The sequence below is a fragment of the Aythya ferina genome (assembly GCF_964211825.1).
Source record: "Aythya ferina genome assembly, chromosome: 14".
Taxonomy (NCBI): Eukaryota; Metazoa; Chordata; class Aves; order Anseriformes; family Anatidae; genus Aythya; species Aythya ferina.
This window is the reverse complement of record NC_140312.1, coordinates 19,478,336-19,503,207: the sequence shown is the minus strand read 5'-3', so window position 1 is coordinate 19,503,207 and position 24,872 is coordinate 19,478,336. Positions and strand designations below refer to the sequence as shown.

The following is a 24,872-nucleotide window of genomic DNA, read 5'->3' as shown; positions in this document are numbered from 1 at the left end:
AGGGACAGACACAGAAAACTGGCTTTGCTACATTTAATGGTTTTGCATCTTCAGTTCTACAGAGCTAAATGTCAGAGAAAACCTTGTTAGTCACATTCATGCCAATGTTCAAAAGAAGTGAAACCATTAACAATGACGCATAAAAGTGTATAATGGTATGAACTAATCTGCTCTACAGCTTTTACCACAGTTGTATTTTAGTAGGCTGGTAACTCTGCAACTTTTAAAAGCATAAATGATAGATCATTTATGCTAGATCAGCCACAGCTGACCATATACAGTACATCTAAAGGTGCATTTGTGCAAAGCTGTGTTGTGCATGCAGATACTGTTTAGCAGCACATTAGCCTTTAATATGTCTCCTGCTCCCACAAGGCACATTACTAAGCACACAAGCCTCTGTTTTAATACTAGCTGTGTGTTTCTATACTGTACAGATGACATTTATGGAACTGCAGTGTGGATGCCTCCACACACAGGTTAGTCACTAATGGACAGTAAGATAATCAATTTTAATTTGAAATTAAGCACAGAATTTTGCTACATTATGACCATGTAATCAAAAAACAACAAAGAAGTAGCATTTGTCAGTCTAGGGAAGAACTGGGATTCTTATATATAGTAATTTCAGCTTGTTATTGCTGACATCTGCATTAAACATGTCAAATGACATCTGCATAAACACGTCAAATACCTATCAAAAGGACTTCAGTGGAATATACAGTGAGCAACACCTGCATAGAGGACTTGCAGCAAATTCTGGACATCCACACAAAACATCTATGAATACTGTGGGAATGAGAGGCATTTTCTAACCTTGATAAAAACAAGTATTCAAGGACAAAGCACGGCAATATTTACTGACTGTATAGAAAATCTGCATTCATGAGCTGAACGTGAATCAGCCTGAAAGCTGACTGTGTCAGATGACTCGTGTGCTTTTCATAGTTGTAGCCATGTCAGTAATTACACATACCTTTTCCCATCTTAAAGACAAAATCAGCTTTCAGCCAGTTAGTACGTGCATATTTATGATAGAGAGTGGAAGCAACAAATTAGTAATGCATTTTTCATATTACAAAAGTCAAACAATTACATTGAAATCTAGTGGTATAAACAACTTTAGAACATATTTTTAAGGTGCCAAATGTTTTTTCTTCCCCAAAAATGTTTTTACGAAGCCTAGAAACTACCACAGATCGCTATTCTTTCTAGCTTCTGGCCTTCTTTACAACAACTGTTGAATAATTCTTTCCCTTTGAAAAATGCACACAAGACACAAAGATTGTGCTCAATAGGTTTACTCAGACTGGACTCTTAAATGCTCAAGAAAAAGGCACAGATTAAAAGAGACTCTGATGACTCTCTTGAACATAGCAAATGGGATTTTGTTTGTAAGAAAAAAATACTTCTATGAATTGCATGGGCTGAAGAATTCAAATATTCTTCCCTGTTTCTAATTATTTGCCTTCACTAAAATGGAATTTAAATTAAATTGTATAAACATATGAAATAAAGTCTCAGTATTAGGAAGTTTTTCTTTTGTTTACTCTATGTACAAACCTTAGTATACAATTTTTACTTTTCATTATACATTTACTACATACTCTTTCCCAAACTGAGTGAAATCAACTGCAAAGTATGTGTATGTGTTTCAAGAAAATGCTCTGCATTCAGAAAGAATCCACCTGCTTTCTCATCTGGCAGTGCCAATCAGAACTTAGGAGGAGATGAAAGTTAGGTGGAGGATCCACTCAGATGTAATCATCCTCTACTGGTTCACCGTTGACATCGCAGTAATGGATGAAGATAGCCACCACACGCTGGAATACTCCTTTTTTCATCTGACGCAGTTCAGAGATCTCTTCACCTATTGTTTCCATACAGATGTCTGCAGACAACTGTCCTTTCCTCCGGGGTGCATAAATAGTAGCTGTGAAAGGCACAGAAGAATAAAAACTATTCATTTCCTACAAAGGAATTCACAGATTTGTTCTGCCTTTCCCTCCCCATATTTAAATTTTACAATAGCTCCAATACTTATTTAATATACTCTAAGTCCCTATGTGTGTGGACAAAAGGAATCCCAGAACCTCACTCCTGAGACTTACCTGACATGGTTTTAGGTTACCTGTTTCAGTGATCACTTAAATGTTTTACAAACAAGAGCAATTAAGGATGAAGCAGCAGCCTTTTATTTTTTGTCTTTAACGTTGTGTTTAAACTAACTACTCCTTTTAATCAAATATACATTATAGTCATTGAATCTATGAATCAGTTTCAAAAAAATCAGAGAAATGTATAGCCAGAAGAGCTATACATTTCTCATCCTCATTCTTCCTCATCCTCTTGAGCTTCATCCCTTAGAACTGAATCTAGGTAAGTATATATAAAACCACATCAGTTAAAAATATCTCTAACAAAGGACGTTCCAAGATTATTCTAGTAAAGTAGTGAAATAATAGAAAATGAAGTAACGTGCATTGTCAGCTTTAGACCAAGCAACAAATTAAAGTTCTTTGAACACATCAAAAAACTACTCACTTCTCTCATCATCCTCAAAGTCATATCTGGCATAGCTGTTTGGCTCTGCTGTCCTCAGTGATCTCAACCATGGGAAGTCAGTAATCATGGAGTAAGGGGCGCCATCCACAATGCCTAGAAGAGAGACAGGATGAGAATAGGAGGACAGTGGCACACCCGCAGCTTCAGCACCCTTCATCAAGTCAAAATGGACTTCCTCCCTTCAATTCCTCCACTCTGTCAAATGTTCTCCACTTCCCTCATAAGAGTTATTATTCCTGTCTCTTATAATATGATGCACTCAGAGTTACTTATCTTAGCAAGACATAGAGCATCAGCTTTCAGGTCTTTATAAACACACACCTTCTAAAGTGTAAATATCTCGTCCCCAAGGATACTTGGTGTATTTTTTCAAGTCTTCATCAGTTCGTGTTGCTTCAGGGAAGAACTCATATTTAATAAGCTCTCTAGAGAGAAGGATGAAAAGATTACAGCCAGTAGTGCTAGGAAATGTGAACTGGGGAGGAGGAAGAACCAAATGGGAGACCCTATCACATAACCATTACTTTAATAAGCCTGAATCCATAGAAACTCTCCTGTAAGACTCTTCACCTTTGAGAGTAACCACAGAGAATATGTATTGTATAAATGAGGAAAGCAGTTAAAATAAAACTTCAAAAGTGCATTTGTCCTTTTAATCATTTCAGTGGAAAATCTGAACAATGGAAACACTGACTTAAAGTACCTGGATAACAGCCACTGTGTACAAGTCCCTGTTGCTGGGAATTCTTGCTCCTTAGCAAGGAACTGAAATTGACTGCACATCATCTTCCCCAGAAACTACGATTACTTCTCGGAGCAAACCGGTCTTTTCTCTTTTTTAATAAAAGAAACTTGTCTTCTGATTTGAAGATATTCCTCAACCATCCTGATTCCTTCAACATTCAATTGCTTTACTGCTGTATGGAATAGAGCTGAAGAATTCTCCAATAGTTTTTGTATGACCACATTTATCTAATCTACATTTTCCATTAGATACATCTGTATATACTGAAATTATATTATCACACCATCTAAAACACAAACTTCACTAGCCAAACTTTTTTTCTTACTCGGATAACAGAATACTGTAATCTGCAGCTAAATGTATCTTTGAATCAGGATTGAGTATCTTTTCTGTAAAGCTACTGAGGGGCAAGTACTTACTGGTTAATATTTGCTATTGTGTCCATCCAGCTCCGAATGCGCACCTTATTGCGGACATTAGGTGGGTTACTGAATTCATGAATTATGCAAATGTGGTATGGATAAGGGCCACTAAATATCTTTTGCTCAAGAGTCAATGTATCAACCTGTGAAAGACGGCAAACAAAGACATGTAAAAGCTGTTTTTTTTATACAAAATCAGCCTTCCCTTGGTCAGACAAATCAACCCAAAAACTTCCATTACTTTGCATGAGAGAAGCAGCACTGCAGTATAACACAGAATGTCCCAGGGAGAGTGTTAAAGTCAAAAAAAATATTTTTGGAACCTAAATTAAGTTCTCTTATTTACTTGTCAAATGACCTCAACAAGTAAATGTCAGTGTTTACTTCTCCTACAAGTAATCTGTGGGAAGAAAGGGTAGCTCCCAGCACCACAACTGTTTTGCAACACTGTTTAGCACCCAAAGAAGATGCAGCTTTCAGTGGCAGTAAAAAGATTAACTGCTGTTGTATCAGTAAAAGATTACAGATACCTATGCATTATGTTTTTTTGTATTATCTTCTAATGCAATGACAATTGGAGATAGTCTTAAAATACAGTATCACTCAAGTTCTGGAATCTACAATAAAAGCTTTGATGGGATAGCCTTAATAAACAAGTTATTGTACCATCTACATTTCTTGCATTAATTGAAGAACATATGAAGCCAGGAGAGGTGGGAGAATACAGGTAGAACTTCATCACTGTTCATGATTAAACAAAGCTGGCTGTATACCTGCTGCATTGGACGAAGATAAATTATCCGGTTTCTTTCCGGAGGCATCCTGAGAATCTGATCCAGAACCTGATCCATGTTTAACTTCTTGCATTGAGCATAGTCAAACCGATTGACAACTGGTGCATTTTCTACTTTTAAATGTTTCAACACACGGCACCTTGTAGCTATAAATAAGCAAACAAAATTAAAAGAATCAAAAGAAAACAAAATAAATATACTACTGAAAATACCTTAGAAGTTCACAGGATTTTCTGAGCAGACTGATTTGAAAGAAGACAAACAAGTAATGTAAATAAAAATTAATGAAGTGGTTTGGATAGCTGGCAATTTAAGTACATTTAAAGAAATATAGCAGCTATTTATTTCATCCCCATCATGATCAAATTTTTAATTTGTGAACCTATGAGAAGAGTCCTTTTAAAAGGCCATGACAAATTTAATCTAACAATAATCATTTTCTCCCTTTGTTTCTTTAAAAAAAAAAAAAAACACAAAAAATTTGAAACTGTGTATCCCCACAAATGAAAATCACTGACTTTAAAACCAAATCAAATATAGAGTACCACAAAGCCATGCAATGTAAAGGAAAGCTATTTTCTTTCCAGTAATCATGCTCGTGTCATCAAAATTTTGTTAAAGAATAATGCACGTTTAGAGAAATATTCCAAAATAAATTAAAAAAAGATTCCTTCATTCTCTGATAAGTAGATACCTCATTTCAGAAGAGAGCACGTTGTTTAGTGTAGGTGTTGAAGGAAACAATAAATGACCCAATGCTTCAATACAGGACTAGTCATACAACCCAGAATGTGAATCTAATGTATCTTAAATACCATAATTGAAAATAGACTCTTATCTTGTCAGTAAGGAAGGTAGTATGTCAGCTAAATAGTCCAGGGAAGCAGGAAGAAATAAGAGAAAAAACAAAGTGTTCTAGAACTCATTTCATCAGTTCCCAATTGTTGTTTTATCTCTCTTCAATAAACATCTCTATCTTCATAGATGTCATATAATTTCAACTGTTGATTTTTTGATACTAATCTTCATTAAATATCAGACAGCTTAGAAGGAAAGGGACAATCAAACTGAGAAGCAGTAATTCTCAGCATCAGTTTGACTTGTAGCAAAGCAGATGATAAATATAAAACAAACAATGGAGTAACTTTAATTCCTTCAGGAGCTTCTAATAAACCCAGATGGTTGAGAGGTTGAGACAAGCATAGCATTAGCTACATACCATGTATAAACATCATTTTGGGGCAGTCTTTCAGTACCAAATCTGTTATTCCACAGTTGGTCAAGGTGATTCCAACAAGGTTTTTGGATTTCAAAGTCAGGACCTGGTGAAAATAAGAAATAATTTAAAAAAAAAAACTATTTCAGGGAAAAAATAAAGGAAATAAAATTGAATTGTAAAGGATACTGCCAAGTACAGAAAGATACTGACTGGATACTAATAAACATAACACAGCTTCTGTACACAACAGGCATTTGAGATGACTAGTCTCCTACTGGCAATAAGAAAAAGAAGTCTTCCTGCTGATCAGAGCATCACAAAATGCAAAAGAAAACTTCACAAGATTAAATAGAAGTCATATCAGAAAGCACAATTTCTATTAGAAAAATCTAAGTAACACCTATCTGTTATTCACACACTAAGAAAACTTCCAGCCTGCAACATAACAGCTGAGCTGATATATCCAGAGGTAATTACATATCCCATATTTCCTTTAACAGCAGTAGCCTATGCTGTCATTTCAAAAATAAATGCTAAAGAATAAAATTTCCCCCTGCACATCAAGAACAGTACGGGTAGGCAGGACTTCATGCAGCACTATAACTACGAGCATCTGACAAACTTCAGTTTTAGCTTTAGCTTGTACTTTGCTCTTCACAAGCCTGTCAGAGAATCACTGTGCCTAACAGAATTTTCCTCTGTACAGATAGGACAAAAGAGAACAGCAACATCATCTGGCCCTACAAAGAAGACAAGCTTGTGTTCCCGTATCATTGTTCATGAGCACAGCCAGCTGATAAACCTGTACCAGGTGAGGAAGAGACCTTACTTGAACATGATCATCCTCAATAACTGGGTCACTTGTGCTTGTGGACTTGTCAGCTGTCCTTTTCCGCTTTGTGGTTTGCCGTGGCTTTGGCTTGGCCACCTCTGAAAACAGAACACCAGAAGAAGTTTTTCTCTGTTTGCATTTCAGGAGAACAACCATAGAGGCAATTCCTAGCTGAAAGTGTCATTTAGTACACCTATTTCTTACATAACTAGATCAAAATACCTGTCTGTCCTGCAAACAACTATATATCTTTTCCTTGCACCAAAAAAACACGTTCAGGTTTGTTGCTCTGAATCATTTGTGAAGAATAATAACCTGAGAGGGGGAAGCACTGTTCATAGATGAAAACACAGGCCTGCTGAACTTACTGGTCCAAAATCAGAGATGAGGAGCCAAGAAAAGAACAAATAATGAGTTGTTAGGTTACTCTTCGTTCTCTGCAGCAAACAATGTTCTTAATGAATGCAAGAACCAAAATAACTTCAAAGTTTTAAATAGTAGAAATATCCCCAAACTACTTGAAAATCTGTTCCATATAACTGTCACCAACTTTTTCCTGATATTGCAAACAATGCCCACGTATAAAATACTTAAGAGGTTCCCAAGCTGCTTCTTGCTCCATTACCTATATCTATGATATCAACTTCCTGTTTGATTTTAAAACATAAAATTGAAAGAACTGTAATAGATGACAACCCTTACTTCCTACATCAAGACAAAAAATATGCCCTAGAACTAATTTTCTGTGATTGACAGATCAAGAATGTAAATTTTACTAAAATGAAGCTTCCTTTAACTTTTGTTTTTGTTTAAACAGATGGCATATTTACAACAATTCATAATCAAGATAAAAGTGCAAAATTTTAGAGACAAAATATTTACTCCAATCTATATTACTATTAACATTCAAAATTCTTTTTTCCTATTTAACATCAAATTCCACCAACGAGCTGCAAAATTCAGGCCAATTCTTTAAGGAATCCACAGACTGAAAGATGCAATGTTAAGTAGCTTGATATCCATGAATGATGATTCCCATGTTTTGATTTGGGGTTATTTTGTTTGGTTTTGGTTGGTTTTGTTGCTATTGTTTTTTGTTTTGTTTGTTTTTAACAATTCCTAGAGTATCTACAGTTAGAGAAATACTTTCTACGTGTAACATTGGTAGGATTTTCCAATTTTGTGTTGAATTGTTCAAGGTACAGGCCAAGGCCTTACAGAAGGTTCAATACAAAATGCTTTTAACATGTGAAAAGCTTGCTTCACTACAAGTAAAAACTAAAACAAGTCTAAATGAAAAAAAAATACTACAAGAAAAATTGTAGCTTGCATTTTCACTAAGGTAAAAATTAAAATTACACATCATCCTTTAGCCAGCTAGTAAGTGGTAATTAAAAAAAATAATCCACTGTCTTTATTATTCACTTATTATTATTGTTCCACTGTTTAAATAATTACAAAGAAACCAATTTATACTATCAAACTTAGGTTTGTTACAGAAGCTGAAAATCAGTTTAATTTATGCCAGAATAATAGAAAGCAATGATATTTAAGGCACATTTTTAGGCTATTCAAGGAAAAACATTTCCAACTCTTCAATGAAGTAATAATTAGATCTGACTGACTTAATGTTATTTTTGGTAATGGACAAGGATAGGGAGGAAATATTTTCTTTTGATTTCTGTAGACTAATATCTGGTTATAATGGAACAAGGTAGAAAACAGACATTTTAAATTTAAAAACAAGATCATTTCTTCAAGCTGAAACGCATTCAGCTTTTCAACAACTTCCTAGGTGATTTAGGTTTTCCTAATGCTTGGGAATTGGAAAGATATTGGGACATGCTGTGGTTGAATCATTCCACGTTAACAGACATATCAATCTACTATCGATCCTTTCTACCTCCAATGCATACAGTTCTGTAATTACACGTTTAATTTTTAAATTTCATTTTACTTGCCAGATATTCTCAGGAAAGAATCCTGGATATATGAGGTAATTACAAAACTGTGCTATGCCGAACTAAGATGATTACTTTGGCAAGCAAGCATATTCGGAAGAAACAGCAAGTTCATCCCTTACATTAATTCTACTCTCCCAACATTTCTGGCTTCATTTCAGCCCATCAGGATTTTATCTTATTGTGTTTTTTTTTTCCATACGTTTTAGATGATGTGAAAAGTGAACTTACTTAATAAAAAGACAATTTTCAACACATTTGATCATCATGCCTTAATAAACCTGGAAGTAAAGTCCAATATGGATGTGCACAAGCTTGTGCAGTATTATAGCTCAATCATAATCACGGCTTTCTTTATTGCTTGATAAAGTATTAGTTATTAACTTTTGCCTTCTTTCTAAGATCTGAGCATACCTGCTGTCTTCTTCCTTTTAAAGGGAGAATTTTAATGGGGGAGGCAGTCTTATGTTTCAATGAATGACAGCCTTCACAGGAAGAGAGATGCTGTCAAAAGAAGTTGCATTTGGTTTTCAAATGAGTAAATCAAACAATGTTTAGTATGTATGGATAACATACAGAAATACTTGCATGGAGAAAAAAAAAAGTCACTAGCATTCTTTACAGAGATTTGTTATTTTACCTAGCTATGGCAGTGAAGTCAGACATTCCAGATCAATACTCTGACAACAACACAGTTTTATATTATTAATCAGTAAACTTCATGTTTAACTTCAGTATTACCTGTGGCTGTTGCTCTTGTTCAATACTGTTTCATGCCAGCACAGTAGTTTACTCGGAAATGAACATATGCATATAGGCCATACCTGACTCTGACACCAGAGGGACATGTGACAGCTTGCTTCTAGCTCTTGTTAGTGGTCGGCGAGGATACTCTTCTTTATACTTCAGCTCACAGCTCCTTTGCTGTGAGCCCATGCTCTCCTCCCCACTGGCAGGCCCACAGGCACTCCCACTAGTCCTCTCATCACTTGCCTCTCCTGGAGAACCACAGTTTGGCAGAGTCCTAAGTGCAAAATCTGACCTATTTGGTCCGTTCCCACAGGCTCCACTTGTGGATGGGTATTCCCCATCACAACACCCACTAGTCCTCCACTGTGTGTCCTGTGGCTTGTAGCAGGAACACCTGGAACAAACAGAGCTCTCCTCAGTCTCTCTCTCACTGGAACCTTCACTTTTACTAGGTGAGCAGACACATTGCCTGGATTCATCTGCAGCTGCTGGGCTGGTGCCAGCAGTGTGGCTACCAGCTGTCTGTGCACAGTCAGGGCTAGGAGAAACACCACTGCAGGAGTTGGATGTTCCTGTTGATCCTGTTGCATTACTGCAACCCGGGTAAGAATCCTTGCTTTTGTTCTTTTCAGGCATGTCACTTGCTGCTTTCATGTCAGCTTTAATCTGCTCACTTGTTACTTGACAACCTTTCTCACAGCTGCTTTCCTCAGCATGGAACTGCTTTGCCTGGCCCACTTGGCTGACACTGCATCTCTTCCGCAGTGGTGTCTTGCCTTTACCGCTCACTGTAAGTAAAGCATGAAAGAACAATGAGACAACCCAATACACATTTCAAATATATAGAGACTGCTACTCTGTTAGACTACTTAAAACAGAAGGTAGCCTAGAGGATAATAACGAATCTTGACAGGACTATTCTGCTATTCGCAACTCCTTCTGATGATATGGGAATTAATAGCAGTTCCAGCAGTTGCTGAATCTCTATAAAGCCTTGCAGCTATTTTTATAGTAGTATGCTGGTATGTTTCCCAGTAAATATTTGCCAGAAATGCTAACATTTTGACAAATCAATTGGTTAAAAAGGCCAAAGCCCAAAAATATTAACAAAACATAGAGATAATACTAGGTTTATGCTTTCTTAAGTATGAAGAATAAATCTGAAGAATTAGATAGCAACATAGATGTGACTAAACTTTGTTTTCAACAGCAATCCTTAGCTCCCCTTCTGGGTACAAAACACGATGTTGCTAGGTACTAGTCTCAGTTTGCAGATGAACAAAAATCCATAGCGAACAACATACAAATCACAGTTGGAACTCAGATGTCTACTATCTTAATCCTCTCAGCTAATTACATTAAACCAAGCCACCAAAATCATTATTGGCTCTATAAAAGTTCATTTCAATTGTCTCCAAATGCAGCTTGTCACTATTGCGGGTTATTTCAAGCCCCAAAACAGAACTGACATCTATGCTGTAAGCACAGCGCCCTACAGCCTCATTGAAATGTACTAAAATGACAGTGGGGATGATGGGCAGAGAGTATGCTGGTTATAAGAAGATACTTTGCTGCCTTGATTTGCCTCAGGCTTTGCAGAAATGAAATCAGTACTAGACCAGTACATGTCTCGGTCATTCACAATGCAGGACTTTTATGCTAATTGCTTAGCTAAATACTGACCAAGGCTTAAGACCATATGCACTTCATCTGTCAATTACTTATAATTTGACTTTGACTTCCTCCTGTTTTACATGCATATGAAACCACTTAGAACAGTACATCATCTGTTTTGCTGGAAAGCAGTACGTCACATGGCATCAGACAGAGAACTCTGACAGCACCACAGATGTGCAGCTAATAGCTGTAAACTCTACAAGAGACGACAACTCAGTAACTCTATAGTTATCATCCTACTACAAAGCTCTAAGCCTCTGACTCCAAAGGAGTCATAATAATATTTATACCACTAATAAATATATATATACACAAACAGTAAACATGAGCGCTTTTCAGAGGTACAGAGGTTCAGAGAGTACTGAACATCACCCTGAGAATTCTTTCTAACTTGCAAAGTTCCCATCAAAGTAAAGTAGCCTTTAAAGTGTCCCCTCCCACAGTGCCTGTAAGAACTAAAAGATGGCTACAACTGTCACTTTTTCTATCAGCAGCAATGCTTTGGCACATGAATCATAAAGACAACATAGCTACAAATTTGTCTTCAGATACATGATAAATTATGTGCACTTGCAAATACAGAAGAGTAGAAGGTTTCTTCTGCCTGCAGAGTAGCGCAGCACCATTATTTTTTATCTGTCTCTGTACAGCAACTGTGTGATCAGAACTCAGAGAGAGGTGTCCCTGCATCTTCATTCTGGATTGGATATTAACAACAGAAAGAGAAGGTGGCAAATAAACATGCCTTTTACAAAACTGTAAATTGAACTGAACCATAAGGAATAAAATGGAATGGAACACAATGGAGTAGAACCAAACAGGCCCAAAGGACTGAATCTTAAAGAGTAAATTTTGCTCAACAGTGCCCAGCCCTCACCCAACTGTTCCACACCTGAAGGTTCTCTAATTTCCACTGCATCTCTGTTTTTCTCCTCTCCATCAGAGTAATTCTGTGCAATGTTGTTAGTGATGCTGGCTCTTGAATTTCCCATGTTTTCTTCCTCATCCTCACTGTCTGAATCATGGACAGTAATAGGCGCTGGTTTTACAACAGGCTGAATACCACTTGGTCCTGAAAAAAGAAGGGCAACAGTTCACATAATAATAAGTGAATCATAGATTAAAGGGCCAAAGAACTTTTAGAATCATTTGAAAAAGTAACAAGATGAATTTCGTTCAACTTATCCACCCTTTCTGTGTCTCCTTTATTAAAACCCAGATATGGGAAGAGCAAATCACTGCATTTCAGCACCAGACATTCTAGTTTGGTAAGGAAAGTTTGGAAGATTCACAATGCACGACAAAATACGGGTTTTCACAGTCAAGATTCTCTGCTTCAGAATAGTTTGAAGGTTCTTCCACAATCATTAAGAGTAACTGCACTATGTATTACAATCAGTTCCTGAAACTTCCACCACAAGGACAGAAATGAAGGCCAGAACATCTGAAGTTACCCTTCTAATCCCACCAGTAGAGGTGCAAAGGAAAAGCATGAATTACTAGAAACCTAGAAGATAAATGTGTACTGTTAGTTACCGCTCTTGCCTACTAACTAAAATAGTTACTCAATCACAATGACACATCTACCTGTGACTAATACAGTAAATGAACAAGAATATGAAGTTAAATAACCTTTTTCAGGAGCTATCTTGAGAAAGCAAACAGATCCAGCATACCCGTATGCTACTTCATGGTGTTGGCATATTTAGTATACAATTATGTTGTCCAGCAAATGGTGGCTATAAAAGATTTCAAGGCTGCCTTACAGATGTCACTAACAAAAATTAAATGAATACTGAAGCAAGTTGTTCTGACTTAAAAAATGCAAAAAAGAGACTCCATGCACTGCAGTGAAAGAAGTGAGGTCAGTACACCAGTGAGGTCAGTATCGGAACAGCACAAGCTTACTCAGGCCTTCAGAGCCTTTGATTATATTCAGCACATAAATAAAACTTTAATATCCAGATCTTTTACTACATAGGCAGAAGAAGACTGGGGAATGCAAAACAGACTTTAAAATAGAATAAATTTATTCACAGCAGTAAGCTGTGCTAGCATCTTTATTTCCAATGTATCAGACATCCCAGCTGAAGAAAACCATTCAAAAACAGGCTTATACTGAAGAATTTAACCCCTCAGGAAGGGGATACCAAAAGGTAGTTTCTTTCCAAAACCAAAATATTACCTGCTTGCTCTTCATCGACATCCATAGGAACAATAGCCTGACTGTGAGCAGGGACATCGTTGTGGCCCTGCCCTGCAGCCACCCCTTCTTCTGGTGCCACCTCCTCCATCTCATTTAATGCTGAAAAGATTGACATAATGTCAACACAAGGAAATAAAAGGAACAGAGCCCATAAGCATAAGTAGAATACAACCGGCACCCATGGAGATTCAAAGAGCCACTGAGAACTAAATAACAGCTGCTTTGATTCCTTCAGGGAGCCTCAAGGTTGCACACTGAAGCCCTGCAAAGACTTATTTTACATTTTTTCCTTAACTAAGGCACCAGCCTAATTTTGGGGATTTACTTCTTCCAGATTTTCCACTCTTCAAAGAGCCTTGTTCCACTGCAGTTAGCAGTACAAACAGGATTTACATATTCATTCCCTCCAATGATTTCTGCCCTTGCTGGGAAATCTTAAAAACACGCTGACACTGTGACATTGTCCCAGACCTGACCAGCAGAGCTTAGAAAACACTTCACACATCCATGGATGAGCATCACACTGAAATTTCACATTGTTAACACCTGTACTGCCGCAAGTCATTTAATTGTCATGTTCCTAAACCAGCTATTTGATACAATAGAAAGATAGCTTTTATCAAAGAAGTGTCAGAAATATGCAGACAGCCCTCAAAAAAGGTTAGAAAGATTAAAGAAGCTACATACCAGGAACTGTAAGGGTAATGAGTTTTCAACACATACCAGTATCTTCTCTCATTTACATGGGACTCTAGGTAAATGGCAATGCAAATACCTTTACTTCCCCCAAAGGTTAACAAAGATCTCAGATTACCGTCAGCTGCAATCTGCTGCTCTTCAGCTTGCCCATCTTGCCGCAGCTCATTCTCCTCATTTTGGTCATTTGGGTGCTGGTGATTGTTGTGGTGGATGTTGGGATTGTTGTTGTTTTGGTGGTTATTGTTGTTGTCATTGTCATTGTTGGAGTTCTGATTGCTGACCAGGGCAGATGAGACACCAATTCCTGTACCTGCACTTAGGCCCACACGAGCACAACCCTGAAAGCAAAGAGCAACTATAAAGATTTGAAAACAGCAATAGGTTATCACCATAACATATTCTAATACCAACAGAAAAGGCATTCTGTCAGTAGTACCCAAGATAGGCAACCAACATGCATATGAAGAACTGGGAAACTTCCTAATATTTGCTTATGCTACACATTGCAGAAGTGTCTTAAGTTTGGCAACCCAGAAAACTTTCACTTCTCTGTTAAACTCTGAATGAAAGGGAACTCCATAAGGCATAAAATCTTACTTTATTGAATTATATGATATGAGATCATATTACATCAATAGAAATAGCAGATCATATAGTCTTCCTGGAATGCAGTAGCCTCAAGATAAATTTTATGATCAAAGAAAGCAGTTTTCATTATGTTACAACAGCTGTTACAAAGATTTGTGTTACAGTATGAGAGAAAGAACATTAAAAATGAAATTCTCAAGCTTTGAAAGCACTCCAGTAGGGGAACAATACCCCCCATTTCACCCACTACAATATCATAAAAAAGCCCTCACCATTTTACACAAATCCTTATGCTTGAAAAAAATAAATAAAATCAAAAAATTGAAAAAGCAGCAGAGATCTAAACAGAACACGGAATCAACACGAGTCATGTTTTCTGGTCACAAACATCATAAATATCACTACTCTATCTTCAAAAGAAGCATCATTCTCCCTAACAAAACATGATAATAGCAACTGCAACCTAAGTAATTTATTGACCAAGCTATTTAATGTATTACTACTTAAAAGCATACATAACAGCTAGAGTTCACCGTATTTCAACTGACCAGGCCGAAATAAAAAGCAGTCATCGAAATACACACCTTAGGAGGTTCACGGAACATCTGGTCCAAAGAAATGAATTCTAAGCTTGGCAATAACTCAATGAACTGACTAAAAGAATCTAGCTTTATCGCATGGCATCGCACTAGTGTGAGATCAACCAGTCGGGTCCATCTTGAATGATCTGCAGAAAAGAGATGCATTTTTTTTTTTTTTTTTTTTTTTTTTTTTTTTTTTTTTAAGAACTGCTATTTCAGTTTTTCATCTTTATACTCATTCCAGATCTGAGAATAGGCAGCTTTGGTATCTCCAGCTTTGACTACTACCAGCATCATTATGGTTCCAAACCATTCTTCGTCAATTGTACTTACGAAAAAAATAGAATAAGCAGTAGTGTGAGGAAAAAAAAAATCTGTTTTAATATCACTCCATGGGTTTTTCATATTCTACCAACCTTCAAATTGTAAAGAGCAAAACAAGTTAATTCTGTGGATGTCTTAGTTTGTAACATTGGGTTGTCCTCTGTAGAGTTCCTGTGAGTAATGTCACAAGTCATTTTATCATCTTATGGTTATCCAATGACTGCACAAAAATAAATTTGTATTTTCATCTCTATTTCATAAAGTGTCAGCATCCACATGACAAGAACCCCATTCTATTTGTCACTGTCTCTCTAGTACTTTTACCAGCTTTCAGGAAAGGAAAATAAAATCCAAGGGGCCAAAGTTTTGACTATCTTCTCACCACCAAACCTGAAAGAATGTGCATTCAAGAGGCATTAAATAAAAATACACATACTTAAAATACGTATTTCAAAAACTGGACATGCTGCCAATTTTATGATGAATTTTATATTTAAAATACTAGTTAAAAAGAAATAATACTGATTTCTTCCTCGCCTATCAGTGCAAATAAACATGTTTACATTTGTATATGAAATTTCTATATACAAAGTATGCATGTGGTCAAAGGACATTAAACACCTTTTGCAAGTACATTTCAATACCTCAACCTTTCCTTGTAATATCTAATTATGCTTATCCACTAAGAGGATTTTGTGTTTTAAAAGTTAAGTTTCAGGATGAATAGCTCAAGATGTGAGCAATCGCTCACACATAGTATTGCTGAAATTTCAAAAAGCGTGCAATACCTGTGATCCAATTATTTGGGTTATGTAGATGTGGGCAGTTGTAAATGACCAGATACTTGATGCAAGAAAAAACCTCATTTACAGCTTTCATACCAATATCTGTAATAATTCCTGGATTTTCAACCACATCAGCCAAGCCATATTTCACCAAGTCCCCATTTGTCATTTTACCTATGGAAAAAACAGCAGAAAATACAGTAACAAACTTCAGAAAATTGCCCTTAATAGCATGATTTCCTAATTTCCTATTTTAGTCCAATTTGCAAATGGATCAAGCTTATTACTTCACTTCAATAAAACTGAGGCTTTCCTAATTTCAGTAAGTACTTCAGGAAGTGGAAAAAAAAAACAAAACACATTTTGCTGTATGAGATCAGCAGCCTCACCAAGGGTACATTAATTTTTTTTTTTAATCACTCCTAGAAAATGACTGAAAAGACAACAACAAGACATCATTTAATTCTTGCATTTGTCAAATAATTACGTATATAAAAAATGTCATACACTGTAGTAAAAACTCATCAACGTATCCTAGATGAAGAGTTTCAAACTGTGGAAATTCCAGTTCAGCCATCTTCAAAGCAGAAAAAACACCATCTTTGGTCAAGGAAGGCTGGATCCGCACTTCATGCAACCTGAACACAACCAAGAATTGTTCACATTAAAAGGCATGCCAAACCACAATTACCATAAAAAACACTCAAGAAGATGCCCTCTGGTATCAGAATGAAAATATTATTTCAAAAATAGCAGGAATAAGAGGGTATTTGTATCTTTACAGCAGAGTTTTGCAGTTACATAGCAATATCAGAGTTGAGAGACTAACAGCATGACGCTTTTCATATACAAGTTCAAGAACAAGGCTTAAGACACGAAGTGACTCAGAAGCAGAAAGAACTCCATGTTATTTTAGCCACAGAATACGTGACATTTACAAACACTCATTCCTTAAACTTTTGAAGGTTGCTCTACTTCCTCATATTCTTGAACCTTATTACTTAGATCTTATTTTCAAAAAAAAAGGGGAAAAGAAAGATCTGAAGGACTATACCTTCGTGCAGCAGTTATGATGAGGTAGCCAAGATCCACTTCAAGTGCATTTTTGCAAGCTCCCAGAACTATAGTGTGCAAATTCCTAAAACCACCTGGCAAAAAAACATTCTTTCATTTCAGTTATAGATAACATCCTTAAGCCTTACATATTTCCACCAGTGTTGTCTTGACAAGAGAATTAACAGAACTTTTTTTTTTTTTTTTTATCAAATCCATTTAAAGATATATTTGCAACAACGCTCCTCCAATCCTGCCCATTCTACTCACCAACAAATGCAATTGAAAGGTTAACATATCAGTCTGGAAGTAATTACAGTTAAAAGATTAAACAGTATTCAATACAGAGCACTATATACAGAGCAATATTTAGCACCAGAACCATAGTTCCAAACCTGACACCTTTAAAATAATTATTAAGGAAGGCTATGCTACAGATAAAAAAGTTAAGCTTCATATCTCCTGTATTTGCTAGCATTTTTTATTTTTATCTATCTAATTAAAGTACGAAATAAAAGAAGTTCCATACCTGATCTCCAGCTATCTTCTACTACATGCTGGATAAGTCCTCCTAGAAACGGAACACGAACCAGCTCTAAATGCTCCAAATTTCGGGCAGAAGCCAAGCCCGTCACTAGGGGAACGTACTTCAAAGAATTTGTGGGTCCTGCGTAGAACAGACCAATATAGACCAAAGGTTGCTCAGTTAACAAAATTGAACATACCACATTAAAGAATTCAAACGTGTCCACATAAATCCTTCTAGATCAAGAAGTCAACAGAACTACATAATTTAATAATGTAGAGGACATTTCTATCCAACACTGCAAATAAAACAACTCTTCAGAATCTAGTCAATAAGATTTCCATTTGCAGTTAATTGGTACCTATGCAGTTTTAACAGAATTACTAGATTTGCTACATGCTAAGACATCCCCTCTACAGATGAGCCGCTCTTACCTGCGCAATTCCTCATTACAAAAGTGCGTAAGCTGATACAAAGGAAATCTTTAAAAGGCTGTGGTTTGGTGAGTCTCACCCACTTCAGATATAGGTGTCTCAGCATTGGGATACAAGGAATCTCAGGGACATTCACCCCTAATAACGTATAAACAAAATAAAAGTTCATACAGGGTACCATTTTACACAACGCATTGAGAATTATAAACTCTAGGGTAATTTTCTTTAGATTAATACTCTGGCTTTAAGAGCAGAATGTTTTCTTTGCTATGTGGCATGTAATAAAAGCTATAAAGATTTTAAACATAAGCTGTTCACCTCAGTTTGTCAACATTTTTTTTTTTTTTTTAAAGAATTTATACTTTGGATCTGCCATCACATATATTTTAACTAATGTTTCAAAAATGACACATTCCAAAAAAAATTCCTCTCTCAAAAACAATGACAATCTCACAAATTTTCAAAGCTTTAAAATTCACCTGCGTGGAAGCCAACCACTTCAGCACTAAACACTTACCTACTAAGTGCAAAGTCTGAATTTTAGCTCCTATAGGAATTTTCAGCTTGTTCTCTGGAGGGATTGGAAAAGCACCATTACGATTACGAAACTTCCCTAAAATATGAACTTGTGGCATATATGTCCAAATAGCTTCCACCAGCTCTAAATGAGAGGTTTCAACACCCTGGATAAAAAGAAGCAAAGCAAACGCTCTTATACCAATTTAAGCAACAATATTCTATTAGCCAAGTAAACTTCTCAGTAACAAGAGATATAATGCAGTGTGTCATTTTACTGTACATTTGTAGCAAGACTTATCTTTTAAAACGCAGAAGAATAAGACTTTAAATTCATGGCTGGACTTAACATCACCTGTGATTCTTACTGGTGCAATTAAAAATAGTACTTGATTCCAAGCTAGTTGTACATTTGCGAATAGAGTCACAATTAACCGCTGCATAATACAGTCAGATATGAGTATAAAAAACAGGTCTGAACAGAAAGCCCTGAAAACATACTGGCAATGATGCTCTGCCACATTTCTTCTGTTAACACAGATCATCTCAGCTGTTGAAGGAGGTTCTCTCTGAATCTAGAATCTAGCCACTCACCAACAGATTTGGACAGGCCTGCAAAGCCTCTAGAACTCCAGGAATGCTGAACGCTTCATGGCCACGGACTCTGCGTCTTTCAAGATACCTGGGATGAAGACCATAAAGTTGTTCAATGTCTGGCATCTTCCTCAGCAGCGTTAGGAAACTGGAATCAGTGAAACCTAAGATAACAACAACAGATTTGGTATTTGTGTAACAGCAGACACCTAGCTGTAACGGGAAAGCCAAATACGCTGTCCTCTTAATATGGTAGTACAAATTCTACAATGTCAAAAGACGTGTTCAGTGAAGCAATAACTTGTCTTCCACTTCCAGATTCTATAAGTTATGACCTACATACTCTTCTGCCTTGAATTTTGCAGTCCCACCGTATGTTTCTTTTAAAGTAGCTGCATGGCTACAGAGTTAACTATACTTTCATTTCAGAAAGAGCAAATCTGCAGACAGGCTTTGTGTCTCTATCTTTTTGGGAATTCCATTTATCAACTACATGGTTCAAAAACACCTAGCTAGATCAGTTATCTGTGTCTCTGTTCACCGGAACTCACAATTCCCAATGAAATGATACAGTTTCTTAAGGAAAGATTATTCTAACGTAACACAACAGATAAGGATTTAAAATGAGTAAATTTAAGACAGTATTTAAAGACTGTATTTACATCTGTCTTAGGTTAGGTCTAACCATCTATATAATACCAGTCCTAATAAATCTAACTTCACAGATCTTCTGACTTTCAGAATACATTTATTTTAGCTCTCTCCCTCAACAAACCTTAAGAGAAACCCTAATATGCGCAGACTTGACCTAGGTTGCTAAATTTGTCTTTTGTTCTGAAGATGGCTTGAGGTGTGATATCAAAACTTATTTATTCTTACATTGTTAACTGGTGGCAGATGAGTTGCTCTCTCATTCCATTGTACTTTTTCCTGCCTGCATGTAAACAGCCTCTTCTTGGATTAACCCCCTTACAATAATCAGACAAACATAGATTGTATTTACAGATTGCTACAAGATTCCCCATTTCTGCTACAAAAATATCCAACACACACACATGTATATATACAGACTGATAAATTATCCAAACCACATACTCAAGGAAGACATCCAAACATCACAAGAAGTCAAAAAAAATTAAATTTCTAACTCTTCTTCCTGCTTCTGAAAATTCATCCTGTGTATGTCAGCAGAAATAACAGCCAGTTTCGCTCAATACCACTTTAATGCAGTTCTTGAGTGAGTGCATTACTCACCAGTGGGCATGTATTCCCACCAACGGCCTGCACATAAATCCACAACCTTCACTACTCGCAGATAAAGAGTGACTGCTTCCTTCAGCTTCCGGGACAGGCATTCCATGCACATGATATCCTGCAAGGGAAGGTACCTTTGGGAGAGGAAAAAACACCCCTCTGGTTTATCAGATGTGGATTCCTTCGGCTTTTCCAAACTAAAAAACATCCCAAGCATAATTACATGAATTCGTACGTTTTGAATGCCTAATAATATTAATTTAAATGGAATTTTCAGACAGTACTCTAATAGCGTGAGATCTGGCTACAGAGAAGGAACCACCAGTTTTTGATGCTGAATATAGGATATTTAAGGTATAAACACAATATTAAAGTGGAGAGATGCTTTAGTTCTCTAATAAATGCTGCTAACCAAACTATTTGCCACATTTTTTTCCACAGTTCAATTAAAGATATTTTCATTTTCTAGTACATACTAGCACGTTTAGTTGGAAAATATTTTGGGGGAGCTACTGTTTTTAAAGAACTTGTCAGTAAGTCACTATGTTTTGAATATCATCGGTATGGGTAAACATCCTGAAGTTGTGGTGTAGGAGAGAGAACATTCATCCAAGTTCCCTTCTGCATCTACTACAAAACAGGCACAACAATTTCAAAATAATATGCATATCAGCTTTGTAATACCTGAGATACATTTCTGGACTAAAATCAATATTTAAACACTTGTCATCCCGCATTTGTGAACAAAATTAAGTATTTTTTTTTTAGTTCTTCGTCATTCTACTATTCATGACATTCACAAGTTAGTGTCCAAATGAACTCTGGAACTGAAAGACCAATTCTCCCCCCTTCTCACCTAGTTTTTATCCAGTAGTACACACAGTACCTCTACACTTTCTAATAGGTTACACAAGCATCAATGCAGGTGAGATCAGAAAACAAAATAGAAAACACTATAATAATAAATAGATTGACTTCCAATAAGCTGCTCACCTAAATATGTGGCAAAGCACTTCATGAGAAAGCTGGTTCATGTAGTCTTTTGGCTCATCAGCTTTGGTAGACTCAGAGCCTTCTCTGTTCACTGAGCACGGTTTCACGTTTTTCCGCCTGGGACCCATATTTGCAATGATTTCTAAAGAAAGGAAACGTTCACAACGTTATGCAAATTCAGTGCAACTGAAAGACAAAAAGGACAGAGTAGAGGACAGACCAGATTAAGCTTAGTTTCTCAAAAAAAAAAAAAAAAAAAGTAAAATCTGCAAATAAAGAAAAACTCCAGTACAGCTGAACGGAATTAACTAAAATTGAAAAATTCTTTGAGCAAGTTGTAGTTTGCCTGGTGTTACGAGGTCTCAGTCGTAACTTCCTGGATTTAGAGCCTCCTCATGATGGGGAGTGGAAGGGAAGGTGCTGATCTCTTTTCTCTCTGCTGACCTGAAGGAATGGCATGAAGCTTCATCGGGGAGGTTAAGGTTAAATGTCAGGAAAAGGTTCTTCACTGAGAGGGTGCTCAAGCACTGTAATAGGCTCCTCAGATCACAGCACCAAGCCCACCAGTGTTCAAGAAATGTTTGAACACTCTCAGACATATGGTTTGATTTTTGGGTGGTCCTGCATGGAGCCAGGAGTAGGGCTTGATGATCCTCTTCGGTCCCTTCCAAATTTGGGACATTCTATGATTCTAAGAAACAACAAAGACCCAACCGTTTGAGCTAAGGCAAATAGATCAGGAGAAAAATCATCACGGGTTTAATCAGAGATCAATTCCTCTGTGTGATGGTGTCTTCAGAGATACCATCCACACACTATTTCAAGGCAAATCACAAGGAGAGATTACCAAATATCTACTAGATATCTTCCAGTGAAACAGCACAAGGCCTCTGTCTAGCAGAAAACAAACCATTTTCCTTTTAGAAAAGCCAGGCACCCACTGTTCTTTCTTGGAAAAACAAAGGACTATCAGAAGTCCTCAAATCAGCTCCTCTTGAAGGTTAGAACACTACCTAAAATATTCAGGTTGCTTAGTTAAAGATTAAAGTCCCAGAAAAACTGAAACACTTTGCCTCAGCAGCAATGCACAGGATTTCTGTCCCCCTTCGCTTTACTGAATTAACGTGCTTGTGTCTATACTGTCCCACAGCACACATACTGGCATACACAGACTGAAATATGAATAAAAGGTTTTATTTAAAAGCATACAAATTTATTGTAGGAAGTAGCAAACACATAGCAGAAATAACATTAACTCAATGTTAATATCAGAATAACTAAGTTAACATCTTATGTAGATGAGTGGCAAGAGAAATGTCTTTATTACTGCTATTTAGCTGAGGAATGCTTTCTGCTAAGTAGGGTAAAGCACCATTAACTCAGTAAACCTGTCTAACAGGTTGAATAGCAAAATCCAATGGGTGAGAGAAAACAAGTTTTAAAAAAGACAGAATTTGGAAAACTTAAGAGATGTTTCTGTTACAGCATTCACTGTGATGCAAATACACCATAGTATTTGCTTCACGTTACACGTAAGCGGCACCTGAGCAGAAAAACATTTCATGAACATGAAAAATGACTGCATTCTCCAACATAATTTATACACTAACAAAAAAACAAAAAAAGAAATATTAACGGCTTCCCTACAATCTAATTATTGAAAAGCATGTGCTTTCACACATTTTTGTATGCACTTTAACAACTGTATGTTGTCGTAATTCATTTCATTTTAAATGGCAATATTAAAAGAACTTAATTGGCACCTTCTGCTAGTGAGTAGCATGAAACATATCTACTCCTATTAATTAGCTAGGGCTTCTCCAGCCAAAACTAAAGACTCTAAATTTGTTGTCAATACATATGCTACATTTCTTTTTGGTGCACGTGGGAAGAGTTTGAGATGTTAATAATATGGTACTGTAATGTAGTTAAAATCCACAAAGTCGAACTACTTTTGATGTTGGATTCTAATGAAAACAAGTATTACATGGATTCCAAACAAATGTCATCTAATCACTTCATTTGAACAGAACTAGATACAACATAAGCCTAGATGAATACAGACACATAAGGGATTAGAGAGGTGTTTAAAGTACAGCAGAGAGAAAGACTTAAGAACTATAATCAAAGGTAAGAGAAGAGAAAGATATTAACAAGTAGAACAGAATGAAGGGGAAAATCCTAGAAGCATCCTGTAAGATTTAAAGGCAGCTAACACGACTAGCCCTGAGTTTGGACGGTAGTTTGGCTCTTCCCTAGAAGTACATGTGAAGAAGAACACCTACGAGACAGGATTTGCTAAACACACACGTTCCTCTGGGCTCTACTCCGCAAAGGCGCACCTTTACCGTTTTGTTCTCCCCTGGCAAGCTGACCTCATTTTCAAAAATAAAGCAACGCGTAAAGAAGCAGTCGGACGATTTTTATCCTCCTCAGCTCACTTCGCGAGGAGCAGCGCAGCGACACCTCGCCTTGCCGCCCACCGCTCGCCCCGCGCCCCCCTCTCCGCACCGACGGGGCCTGCCCAGCTCCCCCAGCCCCGAGCTGAGGGACGAGCAGCTCCAGCCCAGAGAGCCGCGCTCAGAGGGGCGCTGCCCCGGGGCGAGGGGCTGATTTGGGGCTGATTTTGCACCTCCCCAGGCCGCGCTCCCCTCAGGCCCTGTCAGGCCGCAGGCCTCAGGACAGCGGCGCCAGGCCGGGCCCGGCCGCCCGCAGCCGGGAGGGCCCCACCGCGCCCCCGGGCGGCCCCGCCGCGCCCCGCCGCCCCTCACCTGCCCCCTCAGCGCCGCCCTGTTATGGTGGCCGCGGCGGGAGGGCCGAGCCCAGCCGGCGCTCGCTGCACGTCCCCTTCCGCCAGCGCCACCAAGCTTCCGGGGCCGCTCCCGGCTCCGGCCCGCCCCGCCGCCATCTTGGTGTGACGGCAAAGGGGAGGCGGAGCGCTGCCGCCGCCATTTTGGGTGTGGCGCGGCTCGCCGCTGGGTGGCAGCCCGCTGGGTTCTAGGCATGTACGCTGCGTATTTTGAAAAGAAATGCAACGAAGGGAGCCCTGAAAGACTTGTTAAAGGGAGTTGATGCGACAATAACGATCAAAGATGTGTAGTAGTGAGAGGAGGCTGAAAGAATTTTAGTAGATAAGATAGGCTAACGGGCATGTGAAAGGCAGCCAAAAGAACTTTAGTAAATAAGACAAGTAAGGGACAGGTACGATATCTTCCACTACCTATTTTGCAAAGAAACTGAGGCAGGAAATTCTGGGATTCCTCACGAAAAACAGTTCCTGATAGAAAAGAGGAAACATTTTAAGAATCAACTGAAACCGAATCTGTGCTTTAAGCAGAAGCTGAAAAGCTTATG

At 37.6% G+C, this 24,872-nt stretch overlaps 1 protein-coding gene across 7 annotated transcripts; it reads right to left on the bottom strand.

Annotated features, from left to right (window-relative positions):
• Positions 1-1,014: 1,014 nt before the first annotated feature.
• FBXO38 (F-box protein 38) lies at positions 1,015-24,430 on the bottom strand. 7 transcript variants are annotated; one of them, XM_084535320.1, is made up of 22 exons: positions 24,290-24,430; positions 21,519-21,660; positions 20,526-20,659; positions 19,272-19,435; positions 18,679-18,844; positions 18,162-18,299; positions 17,731-17,868; positions 17,203-17,296; positions 16,656-16,786; positions 16,152-16,322; positions 15,043-15,185; positions 13,986-14,208; positions 13,151-13,270; positions 11,858-12,037; positions 9,363-10,076; positions 6,575-6,675; positions 5,746-5,848; positions 4,506-4,672; positions 3,730-3,875; positions 2,887-2,990; positions 2,545-2,658; positions 1,015-1,933 (listed from the first exon to the last, which is right to left on the bottom strand). In XM_084535320.1, exons 2-22 carry the CDS (start codon positions 21,644-21,646, stop codon positions 1,755-1,757), a joined length of 3,558 nt encoding a protein of 1,185 aa, XP_084391446.1. In that variant the 5' UTR covers positions 21,647-21,660; positions 24,290-24,430; the 3' UTR covers positions 1,015-1,754. The 7 variants fall into 7 exon arrangements, with proteins under 7 accessions (XP_084391446.1, XP_084391450.1, XP_084391452.1 ...); XM_084535324.1 differs by having other exon boundaries at positions 19,272-19,359; positions 20,526-20,643; XM_084535326.1 differs by having other exon boundaries at positions 19,272-19,359; positions 24,290-24,341.
• Between the last annotated feature and the right edge of the window lie 442 nt (positions 24,431-24,872).